Source organism: Pocillopora verrucosa, chromosome 1, assembly GCF_036669915.1.
Source record: "Pocillopora verrucosa isolate sample1 chromosome 1, ASM3666991v2, whole genome shotgun sequence".
Lineage (NCBI taxonomy): Eukaryota > Metazoa > Cnidaria > Anthozoa > Scleractinia > Pocilloporidae > Pocillopora > Pocillopora verrucosa.
This window is the reverse complement of record NC_089312.1, coordinates 29019900-29035036: the sequence shown is the minus strand read 5'-3', so window position 1 is coordinate 29035036 and position 15137 is coordinate 29019900. Positions and strand designations below refer to the sequence as shown.

The 15137-nt window shown below is 38.9% G+C and overlaps 2 protein-coding genes across 25 annotated transcripts in view; both read left to right on the top strand.

Annotated features, from left to right (window-relative positions):
- The window catches only part of LOC131780888 (uncharacterized), a 40943-nt gene extending 27244 nt beyond the window's left edge, over positions 1 to 13699 (top strand). For 14 of the 24 annotated variants that reach the window (XM_066166183.1, XM_066166192.1, XM_059097501.2 and 11 more), the window contains 5 exons: positions 9724 to 9815; positions 10173 to 10449; positions 10635 to 10753; positions 12142 to 12206; positions 12443 to 13699. In XM_066166183.1, the coding sequence (XP_066022280.1) occupies positions 9724 to 9815; positions 10173 to 10449; positions 10635 to 10753; positions 12142 to 12206; positions 12443 to 12581 (692 nt within the window). In that variant the 3' untranslated portion in view covers positions 12582 to 13699. Of the gene's footprint in view, positions 1 to 4752; positions 4892 to 5619; positions 5747 to 9723; positions 9816 to 10172; positions 10450 to 10634; positions 10754 to 12141; positions 12207 to 12442 lie in introns of those variants that run through there. The other 10 variants (XM_059097510.2, XM_059097506.2, XM_066166217.1 and 7 more) reach the window with 7 other exon arrangements.
- Positions 2915 to 4284, top strand: LOC131780889 (uncharacterized). The gene is made up of 2 exons (XM_059097511.2): positions 2915 to 3316; positions 3855 to 4284. Exons 1-2 carry the CDS (start codon positions 3090 to 3092, stop codon positions 4276 to 4278), a joined length of 651 nt encoding a protein of 216 aa, XP_058953494.2. The 5' UTR covers positions 2915 to 3089; the 3' UTR covers positions 4279 to 4284.
- Positions 13700 to 15137: the final 1438 nt, after the last annotated feature.

Here is a 15137-nt window from a genome sequence, read left to right as displayed (position 1 = left end):
AAACAGTTTGAGTAATTTTATTATCCTGGTGCACGCGATGTTTCATGATGTACGGCGCACATTTCATTTTGTTTTTGAGATTTTTCAGCTCGCCGATCACTTTAGGGGCATCGGTTATTTCCGCCATGAAGTTCACCATATCCTGACTATTAAGACATGAAATACGTCTGTGCGCTAGTCTCTGCCTAAAGATTTTCTCTCCGCAACTGTCCCGATTTCTGCACCCAGATTGAACCTAATTATGCTGACAAAAAGCAATTTGCGAGCTAGTTGCAGGCTCTTCACTTCTGTCTTTCACTCAAACGACCGATCAACGAATTTGACACGTATAATTTAAAAGAATTTAAGCGTGCATCAGGAACTTTTAAAAAGAATTAGGAGTAAGCCGTCAACTTAGCGAAACAATCGATTTAATGAGGGTTCTATAACAACAGATGATGCGATTTGTCTTCAAGGATCTTACTTTTACAAAAGTTTAATTACATCCAAAAGGCGAAGGAACTTAAAAATCGACCAAATTGCTGTGAATCGACTTTAAAATCACGCGAGAGACAAAGAAAACTCATAAATGAAGCGAGAACAGATAGGACAAAAAGGCTATGCGAACGCGGCGAAGGCGAAGCCTGTAGAAGATCGAAACATGATATTTACTTCTCTACCCATGCATGAGGTTGACATCTTAATTATCTACTAGTACAGATTTTCTCATCACCGGACGGCATCTGTCAGAACTCATTTCTACGGATCGAGTAATATCCGTAAAAAGTTGAGAGCCGCAAAGTTTTCATGCTTCATGGTAAAAGAACCTTAGAAACTAACGGAAGGTCGTTGAGCAGAAATCCGAGCTTTAAACATTACCAATTTCCACGACGTTTTCTAAACTGACTCATAACATTCTGGTCGTGATTTTTCTGTCATTTATGGAAAAGATAAAAAGATCACCGGTGCAAAAAATATGGACTGGGTAGTACATATGAAATCTCTTTATCAGCAATACTTAGTTCTTGTAAATGGATCGTCAGCCTTGCCGGTGATTTGATGGCTCTCAAATACAAAATAAATTTCAAAATTACTGAATAAGTGACATGTCTAGTAAGTTGACTACTGGATTATCAAATACACTCTGCCCAAATTGGCCTCAAAAGCAAAACACGAAAAAAGACAATCACATACATCATAGATAACAAAAGTACTCTAAACAGAGAACAGAGTGTTGATTTGAAAGCGTGACCCACACCAGACATTCCGCTCGAACCATTAGTGCGAAGTTATGAATATCTAAATAAGCTTGCCAAATTCAGAGGTCAATTCGGTCCCGGAAACGTCGAACTACAAAAACTAAAAATGCTTTTTTGGGATTGCATTCTCATACACTCTGGATAGGATTTGTGCCAAGAAAAATGTTTACTCCTTAGAGTATCAGCATACGAAAGACCTTAGTAACTGCTATGATTCAGAAATTTTTTAAAATACAATAGTGCGTTAGTGCCTGTTAAGACTGAGGAAAAAAGTAGCAATAAAATAAAAGACATACCCAAAGATTCAAGACATCATTGATACCTGAAGGAATATTTAAAAAAAAAATAATCAGCAGGGACAACTTCTTTCTGACTTGTTTCTCTGCACTGAAAATTCGTTGGTCTACTTTGCACAGACTGAAAAGCGGTCTCGACGAGTTTTAATTATATGTGTCTTTTATATTAGCATGGGAACTCTCAAAGTCACATTTTTTATTCACGTGGTTTTTTAAGCATGTGCCCAAGAACGTGCGTCGATCTTCTTCGGATGAGGTGATCGAAAAGTAACCATTTAACCAACCGATATTCATGTTCTCAGATAAAATCGTATCTAGGAGCTGTGCAGATAAAGAGCCCAGCGATGTGTGATGCAAACTGGAAGTAAACCTTACACGGGAGTTTTGCTCCAAACCAGATGTAAACATTCAACGTGACTTAAACTGCGCGATTCAACGTAAAGGCCTTCTACAAACATAAGCGTGACATGCCACGTAAATTTCACAGAAAACGTGTTTACGTTTATTCCTCGTGAGGAATCGGGTTCCAAGCTTGTGACTGGACCAAATTTGGGGGCTGTCCTGGTGTACCGGTACACGGGGGAATTCCTATTGTTTTCATATCCATACATGGAGTTGTGACACAGTTCGTTAATGTTTCGTTCCTTTGTGTACCGGTACACGAGGACACAACCCAAATTTGCGAATCTTAATTGGGATCATTATGTTATTTCGATCCAATAGTACCTGTACAATCTCGGGATATACAAAATACGACTGATCCAATAGCAACAGTACAATCTCGGGCTATACAAAATGCGACTGATAAAAAAGGAATGACTTGAAAGACAGCAATGTCTACGCTCACCACCGGCCACGTGAATTCGCAAAACGTGTCAATGAACTACACGTGTATCGTTTTCGAAAACGTGAGTAATTGCGTAAATATTTTTCATATTGAACTGTATTTCTTCTCAGGTAATTTATTGTTAACAACTGAGTTGAAAACGTAAATTAGCCACCGTGAAGAGTTTTTAAAGAGTCTGTCCAAGAGAGGACCAAGTGTCCTAGCAGATTTGGACCGGACCCGGTGTCCTAACGGATTTGGACCGGACCCGGTGTTCTAACGGATTTGGACCGGACCCGGTGTCCTAGCGAATTTGGACCCTCCTAGATTTGGGCCCCCCAGTCCAAATCCGGTAGCGGATATGGACCCCCCGGTCCAAATCCGGTAGCGGATATGGACCCCCCGGTCCAAATCCGGTAGCGGATATGGACCGGGGGGTCCAATATGGATATAGATATGGATATTGGATATTGGACCCCCAACAAAACTGAGTGAAAACATCATCCTTAAAAGGTAACTGACGGCTAGAAGGTCACTTTTTCGGAATACCGTCTAAATGCCTCAGGTAACACATTGAAACAGAAATAAGGTGCTTCGAATGCCTCTTTGTGCCTTGTTTCGCCGGGAAAACTGTCCTAAATGCAGCTTCGTGAGTCATCTGCTATAAACGCTTCGATTTTGATCATGTGACCTGATACGTCGCGCGTGTGTACACTAAGCAAAGTAAATATGGCGGACAGTAGCTCAACTGAAAGCAGTTCTACTTCTGAGTCCGATTATTCCGATTTTGAGGCCTTTATAGAGGTTGAAGATAATGGGAGAATTTATGAACCTATTGGTGAAATTAGGCCCTGGCGATTTGAACCGCCAGGACGAACCGAGAATACAGGGCGAAAGTTGGAAGAGAATCAAGAGCCTGTGCGCCGCGGCCGCCTCAATCAGGAAAGCGACGAACGGTGAGTACAATACGTTTTTAAATCTAGTGTCTGAAAATCAGTCGCTTATTAAATATAGAAGCGATCAGGTAAATAAAAAACAAATGTGCAGACTCTTGAGTAGCTTGGAAGCGAAGTGATTTATGCTACACGCCGGCACCTTCCGAAGCTAAGGTTTCACAGACTGAAAGTAACACGCTTGTGGAGGTGAATTGGATGGATTATACACGTTTCCACGCGATTGAATCGGTTTTAAGTTTTCCTGTGTTGAATTTGGCGAACGATTATAGATTTCTAGGCTTTTACTTTAAAACACGAAGTAGCGAAAAATAGCATTGGACATGTAGAATTGAATAAAGTCTTCATAATAACTTATTGTTGACTTGTGGTCTTTGCACCTTGTTTATAGCCTAAAGTTTGAGTTGTCTTTCACGTTTGTGATAGTAACAGGGCTTACAACTGTCCCCTTTGGTGAAAACAATCAAACAAGTTGTGCTCTCTATTTCTCCAATTCAACATTGTGAAAAAATTCGTTACTTTACTGATTATTTATTACAAGGTGTCAGTGTGGAAACTGCCAAGCGATGGAAAGGGAGGAAGAGAGCATCTGTTGCCAAGAAGTAGATACAGTTAGGAATAAAATTTTGGCGGATGTCATGGAGGAACGGTTGCAGGCAGAACCCAGATGTATTGTGCAGCATCCAGGGCTTATGGCAGTGTGCCTCAATATCTGGGTTCTGCAGACAGCTTGGCTACAATACAAGCAGCAGTATGGCTCTTCTGCTTATGAGGGGCCTGAACATAAGAAAAACTGCCACATTGCTTACAGGCAACTGGTCAGTTGGTGTTGGGGTACTCTGGGCAAAAATATCCTCATCCCTTTGCCTTCTTGTGCTGTGAACTGCATACGTGCCTACTTCCCAGAGCCCAACCAGCTGGAGGAGGACATGGTTTTTACTGGTTTTACTTATGCAGATGAGTAAACTTTAGTGCAAGGGTTAAATTTATCTTTTCTTTCCTTTTGTTATTTTATTAACATTTTTCTCCAAAAAATAAGTTTTTATCATACATCTACTTGTATTCTTGTGGTTGAATCCTCTTCTTGAAGAAACCTTTACTTATGTCACTAGGAGATAACTTTTGTTTCCAAAGTCTCCCTTAGGAGCTCAAATTAGCTGAAACTGGCACATGAAAGTTACAATTTTTTTCTGATACATGCTTTTATTTCACACAAAATAACCCTTATCCAATTTACAATAATATTTTAGGTTTTAAAATCACAAGAATTTAAGTATTGGTTTTTATATACTAGGTCAACTAGTTCACCAGAATAGTGCGGTTGTATCGGCTGACATAATTCTGAATAGCCTCTCCTTTTCAGGTCTCTGTGCATTTGCAGTAAGGGGTGGTGGGGTGTTGATGGCCAAGTTTGTCACATACTCCTTGAGATTCATTGGATTTGCCTCATATTTTGCAAATAAGTCCTTTATAATGCTGTAGCAGTAATCTGTAAATTGAAATGCATTATTAATTTCCTTCTTTGTTCTTTATGAGGTGGAGCTTGGATTTGTTATTTTTCATGGCTCCCAAATTGAGGTAATTTTCAAAGGCTAATTCTTTGCTTGTGTTAATCCATAAGCTAAAAAGTGCAATATCTAACTTCCTGTGCCCCATCTACATCATACCCACCATGAGAAGCTTGTGTTTTGATTTTTTTGATAGCATGATCTCCTTTTTTAGCTTTTGGAAATACAACTGAGTAGCGTAGCCTGCCTTCATCTGTCACTGCCTGCATCCTGTTTGCATTGGTGTTGTAATGCAGGGAAGAAAGGCACAATCTGTTAAATGATATAAATATAAGTGAAGATCTCAGGGCAATGTTTGCAACTTTGTGATCTGCAAAACTTGTAAAGAACCAAACAGAGTGAGAATAGCAAAGGGAAATAGTTAAACCTAGTATAAATCCCCCAGTAAGAGAAGGCAGTATGCTTTGGCACAAACTGGATGTCCAGGCTGTGCTTGGCTTCCAGAGTAGATGTCTGGTATTTTGGGGATAGTTGTGCTACATCCTTTAGCAGTTGAGGCTTCAGTAACAACTCCTCCAGTTTAACAACTGGGCATGAGCCTATGAGTTATGAAATCATATTATTGCAAACCTAGTGCTTCAAATTACAATTTATTACATAGACTTATGAACAGCATATAAGTACCCTCAGGCCTTCGAAAAATCTTTACATTGTTGAAAGTTTCTGTTGTACACAACTTTAATTTCTGTCCTTACACAAGAAATTATGAAAATAAAAATTGTTTTATTTTTCTGTCAGGTGTAATATATAGCCATTACTATACCTGGTTGCAGCCAAAGCCGATCAGCTGCGTCTCCTTGCAGGTTGCCATGCCCACATTCAGGATATAGGTCACTCTCCGCATTGACATGAATGTTTTGAATGTGTAATGGTAGTATTTTCCATTTTTCTTGTAAAAACTCGACCACCAACTGTTTTTTTTAAAAAATACATTACTACTTTAGTGACAAACGCAACTAATTTACATACATAAACTGACACCAGGTCTACAAAAGCTAAGAGAAGCAAAAGCGAGAAATATCTTTCTCATACCCTGTTTGCCGTTAGTTTTGATAAGGCCCGGCTTTGTCGTTTTGGTGTAGTGTTAGTCTCCTGTGTGACCACGGAGCTCGAGTCTTCTACCCTCAATTTTTCGTTAGACAGTGAGAGTTTTCTTTTTATTCTTCGAGCTTCGTTTATTTGCTCAGGAATAGGAGACGCTTGAATAGAAGGAACTGCGGACTTCTTTAATACTAGCTTAGAGCTAAATCCAGCTACTTTTGCACCGAATCCTTCGTAGTCATCAGCTGAGAAATGGTCGCTACAAATGTGACCCGAACCTGGTGTCCAACTATTAGGTTCTCTTTTTGTTCGCACAAATGCAATCCATTGTCGCCGCACACTTTCATCAGCTGGAAACTGGTGAAGGCTGACTCCGTCTGCATTTGTTTTGTTACAAAACATCACGACACAGCGCTTCCCTGGTTTCCGTTTTTTTCGTTTTACATCCTGTTGGTTTCCGTCCATATTGTAAAAGTCAACGCGGCTTGTTTTATTTACGATAAACGAGCGAAAGTAACTCACTGTTCACACAGCTGACAGTAACACACTTTTGAAACGAGTATCCTTTCGGTCGCAAATGAGAAACAACACTTGAGTGTGTCGCTCATAACAAGGCGTTTCTTGCAGCACGTTTCTGTTATTATTCACTTCCACTGGAAGTTAATTTAACTTAGGCACACAAATGTGCTATATATGAGCTCAACTTAGCTTAGGCACATAAATGTGCTATATATGCTGCCCAACTTAACTTAAGCACACAAATGTGCTATATATGCTGCTGAATGTTAGTTGTCATCATCCTTGGAGAGCTCTCAGCTAGCGTCGAAAGAAATAAACGAAAAGTTACAACAGCAAGGAGTCTTCCTTTGTGCTGCTCACTAGTCTCCGTTAAAAAAAATTTTAAAAAGGATAAATTTGTACATTTACGGAACGTGGAAGAAGAGTTTCGTTCACGAGACCAGATGACGACCTCCCATAATACGCGACAACACTTTGCGCTTAGTCGCGCTCACTCCAGAACCGATGGGCCTGAGGTCACAGTGATATACACTGGACGAAATCTAAAGCCAAATACTTTTCGGCTTGTACTAAAAGATAATTCTGAGTATAGGACTCGATAATGGTTCAGAGGAAAAAATTATAGGATTATATATTTTTTTACAGCTATTTGGAAAGGCGTGCAATTTATCTGTGGCTCTGACTTCTGACTACAGACATGCCATCCCTCGCGTTTCGATTATTCAGCCTTCATTATTTTATTTCTCACTTCGTATTTCATAGTCTCTAAATGGTGACCTATAACAGAATGGCACAAATCTCTTTATTTTTTCCAATCGTAAATTTCGGCAGCAGCCGGACAGCGAGGGCGAAGTTGTTACTTTCAGGTCTTACATGACTCTTTTCACTGCCTTACACACGTGTGACGTATCACATCATGTGACCTAAAATCGGAACGTTTTCAAAATTGCCGTCGATTGAGCGTCAAAAAAATTGTAGAAAATTTGGTTTTGCGCAATGTTTCGTTAAATTGCTCATTTAGGATTCTTTAACATAAGAGGAATGTATTGGGACAAAAAAAAAAAAGAAAAAATTTGGCGTCAGTTACCCTTTAACGTTCTAGTAAAAATGGATGATACTTTACGTTCCAGTGCGTACTAAAGTATGTTTTAAATTCAAAACATGCGTATCCATGTAAACAGGCCCTAAGATTGAGGAAATGTTGTGTTGTGATTGAAAAGAACATTGACAAAAAGCTTACGAATAGAATTAGTTACCAAATGTGATACAAACGATGCTTAAAAGAAAAGTTTGGTTGGGGGGTCTAAATCTGAAAAGGGTCCATATCCGCTAGCGGATTTTGACCGGGGGGGGTCCAAATCCGCTGACACTGGGCAGGCGTGACACATGCCATCTCACCGATTTCTTTCAAACTTTCACAGTTTATGAAGGTCACTAAGTTATTCGAGAATCCAAAGTAGTTCGGGCTCCCGGCTAATCCCTGGGGTATCAGAGCCCCCTCATCAAATCCCTTGGGTAAAAGGCTAAAATTAGCTCGAAAAATGCACTTTAACGAATCTCTCTCACACTAACAGAATGCGATGGATTTTAACCTTATTATGTCCAATGGTTGTTTGAACCTTCAGGAAAACATTCCGTAAAGTTGGGGTATCTTGATATAACTTCTGCCAATTTAAAGCAGTTAATCATTAACTGTGTCACGCAACTATTCAAAAAACGAAACAAATTAGGGTTTTTTAATTGCAAATATCTCCAATGGGCAAAACTGTATGCCGACAAACATACCATCACAGGAAAGACCTATCTTTATACTACGTTTGTGGGCAAAAAAATTTTTGGGCCCTGCTTTAGATTCGTGATCACGTCGCTCTGAAATACGTGACCTCTGACGTTAATTTATGCAATTTTTGGTCACAACCTCATGTTTATTCACTCAATTTCAACATGAGAATGGGATCGCCGACGCTAGTTTTCGTGGTACCTATGTCTAAAAACAACAGATGTATAGCTGCCGAGTTTAGGAGTCACTTATCATAGAAATTCGGTGACTCTGACACAATCTATTGGAAAAAATTATTCATAAATGTATGTATATATCCTACATTAAACATTGCCAAATTGAGTAATGGCAGTGGGCAGTTAACAGCAACGTTTGCCAAATGTAATTTACATAAATGTAACACTTCATATACCTATTATATATCATTTTACTCAATACGCCATAATTTTTTTCTGTGGAAAACTCTGGAGAAGACTCCATCCAATTTTAAGTACACTCGAAGGGGGTCGATCTAATTTCTGAGGCTTGCTTCACTGGCGATCTCCGAGCTTGCCACGTTGGACCTCAGCATGATCGCAGTCGCTCTGACACCGTCATGATTAGTGTGAATTATAGCAGTTATGCCACTTTGGCTATATTTTTTATCATTCCTGTTTTGTTCTGTTTTGTTTTTGAACTCTAACTTTATATACTATACGAGTGTTAGCTGTGTTTGATTTTTATTACCATTCGTAAGCTTGCAATCTAACTGAGCGTGAAAACCTTCAAAACTCGGACTGCCCATTTCGTTTTCTCTTTGAGGATTTTCGTCTCTGCTCACGTTATAATAACGTCAATTTCGGCGCTTGGCATGTTTATAAACCTTTGTTTGGTTGTTCTGTTGCTACTTGCCGGCTTGCTCTTTTCGAAATTTCACTTTCAATTAACGAAAAAAAGCTAGAGAGAAGTCCCGGAAAAGGTCGGAAATAGTCCAATTTGGCAGATGGCGTGACAGCTTTAGCTCAGCTCTATGCTCTATACTCTCACAGAGGACGCTCTTTCAACCAATGACAGCGCGCGTTATATACGAACTTTATTATAAAATGATATAAGTGATGACATAAACCTTCTCTCCCTCAAACGTTTTAAGAAAAAAATTAAGTCCATTTTATTTTGTATCATGTAAATTAATGTAGGTTACAATTAAAGTTGTTGTTGTTGATGTTGTTGCATCTCGGAGCGCCATTTTGAAGTGTGGATCTGAATGTGAGCCCTTCATCATTTTCCAAGTAATCATTGCACAGCCTAAGTAACACATACAGAGAAAACTCTATGGTACAATCACTCGAAACCTAATGTTAATGACGATGAAGTCAACTTCTGATCAACCTCTGAGTTGGAAATTGCAGACTGGATGGAAAATATTTCATTTCAAATACAAACCAAAAAGTGTACTATATTAAAAGGTATTTTATTTGCAGTGACTGAATTTACGATATTTTTTTACATTTTCTTGCTTTTAGACGTTCGTCGCAGGCTTTATGAAGCAGATATGGGGCGATGTGTAGAAACTTGCAACGCCACTGACTCAGACACCATTACAGCTACTCCCGAGGTGAGAATGGATCCTACGAGCATGCGCTTATTACATTAGCGTTGCGACACGAGCGGCGAAGAGCCCGCGAGACTCGAGCCAGCGAACGAAGCACGCGCCCAGAAACCTCGAGGAACCCTCGCATACCTCTCTCATGCTTGCATCGCACTTGTCTCTTTCTAAATAGTACTTGTCATGAATTTCAAAGGGTTTTTAGACACGAGAGGTATCCGAGCTCTTACAGCGTATCTTTACACGCTTTAGGAAAGAATTCAGCACAGTCCCCAAGTTACAGAGCGGCGCAAAAGGCCTTCCTCGTTCTAAAAGTGAAGTTAAACTGATCCAATAAACCATTCGAAAAATCTGATTTGATCATAGAAGATGTCCAGTGGGTCCTCTTCATGCAACCCGACTGAGGTGACCAGCAGAAGTTATCCCCTCATTGGTGGCTCAAAGTACAAGACCGCTATTGCTAAGTGTGGCTATCAAAATACCTCTAGCGGCTGCAGTCGCCAAGCTTTGTTCAAAACCTTCTTTGACGGAACATCGTACAGTATTCGTCATGACATAGGTGTCTGCCATGGTTCTTGTGGAAGCAGTGGACATGCGTGCAAGGCCATTGACAGCCTAATGATGGCCATAAAAGGGCCAAATGGTAGGATATTGATCTGGATGTAAATGTTGAACATTCTTAAGAGGTATTGTTGCGAAGGTGCAGCAGGTGATGCCTTCCCTTTGTTAGAAACAAGTGATGGTTAACTAAGTGGGTGGGCTAGACTGGAAAATATATAGCTCTAGGTCATCCAGATATACTTGAATTGACCACTCGTTTCTAAATAGGAAAAGGTGAGCTAACTCATCGCGTTATTAAGAAGTGTGGTTGCGTAAACCCAATTTGCCACCGCGTTGCTTTTCGTGAAGTTTTCAAGAGGAAGTCGGGCAACACGTGGATCCAAGAGGTGTGTAATGGAGACTGTAACAAGAAAGTGATCGGTAAAATAAATCATAATGTAAAGATCGCTGATGACAATCACAATCATCGTGAGAGAAACATATTTCGTTGCTTGTGCGACGTTGAACTTACATTATGTTTGGTACCGTGTCAAATATACTTTTAAAACGATGGTCGTGTCTAAGAGTACACACGAGTGACCACGAATGACTATAAGAGACTACAATTAAAAAGTAATTAAAATATTTGTCTGGTATCAAAATCACGTGGTCATTCGTGGTCACTCGTGGCCATTCGTGGTCACTCGTGGTCACTGGTGGTCACCGGTGGTCACTCGTGGTCACTCGTGGCCATTTGTGGTCACCCGTGGTCATTCGTGGTCACTGGTGTGTACTTAGAGAAACGATTGCTAAAACAAAGTTTAAGACCGTAAGTTAGTTCACTTACCTAATTATTTAAATAGGTTGCCGGAAATATTTTTGTTTTCATTACATCCATTTTGAAATCACTGGTAATCCTTGCAATCTGATTGGCTCTCATTGGTGCCATTTATTCACGAGTCGCATCATTTTATGCTCTAAATCGCCTCTTTTTCCTAGCCAATGAGAGAACTTTACTAAGACAATCAGTAAGATTTAAAGGCTTGCTCGAAGAAACCAATCAAATTGCAGGAAAATAAAAGACAACTTTTGCAACTTTTTACAAACCAGCTAAATACTGGATTAATAAAACATTTGTACATATCAATAATAAAAAACCTGTATTCGAGCGACTGAATGTTGCGATTTCGAAATAGATGTGAAAAAGTGGTAATCGAACTTCATGTTGTGCAATTTTGGTCTGAAATCATACTTGTGATTTCAAATCAAACATGAGCTAAGCGCTCGTTGGATTTTGAAATCAGGCGTATGATTTCAGACCAAATTTCACTCCATTGACTCAGTAAACTAGTGCCTTAAAAAGTTGAAAAATTTCACTCCGGCAAGAGTCAAAGTCTTCCAAAGTCTTTCATGCGACGAGAAGGTGATAAACCAAGCAGTGACGACAGTTAAGAAGTACACTGAGCTAAAAAAAGTGAAATAATTAATGAATAAGACGAAATAAAGACAAGGTGGAACGAACACGTAACTTCCTATAACGTACTGATATATCTTAAAGAAAAAAAATGATGACAATAGGCATCTCGGTCTTAAGAGCTTAATGGTTAAGAAGCTGTTCCAAAAAAGTGCATCCTTCTTAAATGAAAAACCAGTAGTAAACGAAAAGTAAAAAAATATTACTGAAGGACATAAAAAAGAATGAAAGACGATTAGAATTTTAAGCATACTTGTAAATACATTGGCATGAAAAGATCGACAAGTTTGTTCCTTCATGCAATGTTGAGATTATTTTCAGGAAAAAGATGTTGGAACGTGTGTCGGTACTGGTTGCCCCAGGAGTTGTGTTCGCTGTTTCTTTGGGTGAGTCGCTCCATTCCATATAATTTATCTTTTGAGGCAATTTTATGCATTTCGTTGACAGAGTCTGTGGCAGCGGTTGTAAACCATTTGAAAGCAGAATCAGCAATTATTATGATAAGCTGAGTGATACAGGCATTTTGGTTGGTTCCTAATTATGATCTATTATAGGACAAGCACGTGGATGACGTCACCAATAACGTTTCAACTTATATATTTATTTATCTGTTCCAATACAGGAACAAGTATTGTAGCCAGCACTGCTTGGTTTTTCGCGAGAGGGCTTGTATCGCCACCAACTACACCACAGAACATGTTCACACGGGTGATCACAAAGAGAAGGAGATGCACATCATCACTGAATGTGGATGCAAGTAGAAAGGGAGTGGGGAGAGTCATTATGTCATGATATCCCTCAGACTAAAATGTTGACGACCATTTCCTACAAATAGTTTGAGTAGATTTAAGGTGGTGAGATGCAAATAACTTAGTTTTCTTGTGTTTGTTTGTTTTCTCCCCTTTTTTTTGGTTCTTTTTGTACCTGTCTATATCAAAATAGTTGCGCCAATAATGCAAAAGAGACGGAATTTTTTTTCTTGCTGGAAGTGGTGCATAAAGGTTTCATTGGAGTAAACTGTACTACTCCTAACCAAAACAAAATTGCGTCTCCCCTACATTCTCGGCGCGACTATCAACTTATACACAAATGCAAAAAGAGCAAAATAGGTGAGAAACAAAACAAAAACAATCAAACAAGGAGAAGGAACGAATTATTTGCATCCATTACTTTAGTGAAAGTCTTGCTTAGAGTACAGATTGAAATCAAATTAGTTTTGAATTATATCACCTTTAACAGGAGAGTGGTTTTAAGCGAAGCAACAACGTGTTTTTCTTGTTTAGAATTATTTCAAGTCAACTTTTCGAAGTTAAGGCTTCGATTTTTGTTTATGTTGGTTTATTTCTTTGTCATCGTTTGTTTTCTTTCACACCGGAACATTCCAGTGCAAATAAAAGTAATAAATTAACAAATGGATTTTTTTTCCCTTAAAGAGGAGCGCAAAAAAGTAATTTTTTCCAAAGTATGTTTAAATCAATTTTTTTGTTTCTTCCCTCTGCTCTTAAGATTCGTGCTCATTCGTTTTTTGTATTTGCTTCTTTTTTGTTTACCTTTTTTTCTTGTGACGAACGTCTCTACGGACTGAATTTGTACTAGTTGTTGCTATGCCAGTATGTTTAATCTAAAATAACTTTTGACTAGTCTCGGTTCTTTCTTAGATACATTTAAACTCTTTATGAGATTTATAACTTTTTCCAAAGCATTTCAAGATCTCAAGCTAATGAATGTTTTTGGAGTGTGTTAATGTTTTTTATAGGCAGCTTTATTGTAAGGAACATTTTACTAAACTTGGTTTGTAGGTTTAAGTAACTAGTGTCGAAACTATGTTAACTGATTATAGTGCAGTTTAAATAAAGCAAGACAAGGAGCATTCAAAAGATGTAATGCGTCAATGATACCCATCTACAAGCATTTATTTGGTGAGCTGGATCCCACACGCATATTTACCTGTTGTTACTTATGATCTATTGGAGTATGCCTAGATAGTATCTCAAAATATCTGCTTCTTTTTCACATAAAACAAGTACGTTCAACGTTCAGTGCTAGATCACAGAAAACGTCAATTGCAGTAACCAGCGTAATAAGTTTCTTCCTTTTGCTTGCTCTAGCTTCAACCATCTCGAGTTGGGTATCCCTTGTTAAACAGTTTAAATTTAGCGCTTCAGACAAGAACTCTGACAAGGCGCCAGCTCGGGTACGAACTTTATTCAATAAACATGTGATGTCATTGAAAAAACCTATTAACAAGGTTTTACCTTGTCATAAATCGCAAGGAATGGAATTATAGGATGAGAAAATTAAGACTTCGATCTGGCGAGTTTTAACACTTATCGTCCGAAAGGTGACAACGGAACTCCTGACGCGTACCAGAATCCCTCGCTGCATATGCGTTCTGGTTTGTTCCCTACGGAAACAGTTAGCATAACACTGCGAATGGAATGTTTAATAAGTCCAGAATGTTACATCATTCTAGTCACTCTCAATAACATCTGAGTTCTCGTTGGTTCCTGGTGATAATCGCATTTGTTCTGATCGGTCAATTGTGATTATTTTGAATAGCGGCATTCAGTTGAAATGCGTTCTTTCGTCATGAAGTGCAGATTGTCAGGGACTGATTTTTTTCACTAATAACATTCGAGGCATATTAAACTTATCCCATAGAAAGCTGAACACATTACTCACCTGACATGTGCAGTGTTATTGGATATGCAAAGAGCGCCAATGTTTAAAAGACGGACAACAGAGCGAAGCGGGAGCGTAAGATTCCGAAGAATTTTATTGACGAACTCGCCGAAGCTAAGCCTAAGAATTACAAAAAAAAAATAAACTACGGATAGAAACATTTATCCAGTAGAGACAACACAGGATGAAAAAGTGAGGAACATGGTTAAAATTCATTTCAATGGGTACAGTAAGAAATTTTACGAATGGAGGCCATGCGTTGAAAATAACTCGCCTTACATTTGTCCGTGGAGATAGCAACATATGTGGATACAAATATGTGTTCCGTCATTAATACATTTGCTTTAACACATGTACGTTGATTTTTCTGTATCCATGAATAGTTGATGAAGAATTATTGTACTTGCATTATTTACATACAATGTAAACATGTAGGTATAAAATACCCACGTATTTCAGTCTGTGATTCTGTTGTAACTGATGCGGTCGTCATTGTGAAAAAGACTACTCGAATACTGTATACAAGAAACATATTTCACAGGTATCGCGAAATTATTCTACACAACTTCTACAGTTAGAGATGGCATAATCTGAATAGGGAAGCGATCTTCGCAGTCATGAACACTACTTAAGTG

What these genes read in the sequence shown, in the direction of transcription:
- LOC131780889 (XM_059097511.2), top strand. Translation starts at nt 3,090, where the DNA reads ATGGCGGACAGTAGCTCAACTGAAAGCAGTTCTACTTCTGAGTCCGAT. An exon ending in AATCAGGAAAGCGACGAACG is followed by an intron (nt 3,317 to 3,854) that starts GTGAGTACAATA and finishes ATTTATTACAAG; the next exon opens with GTGTCAGTGTGGAAACTGCC.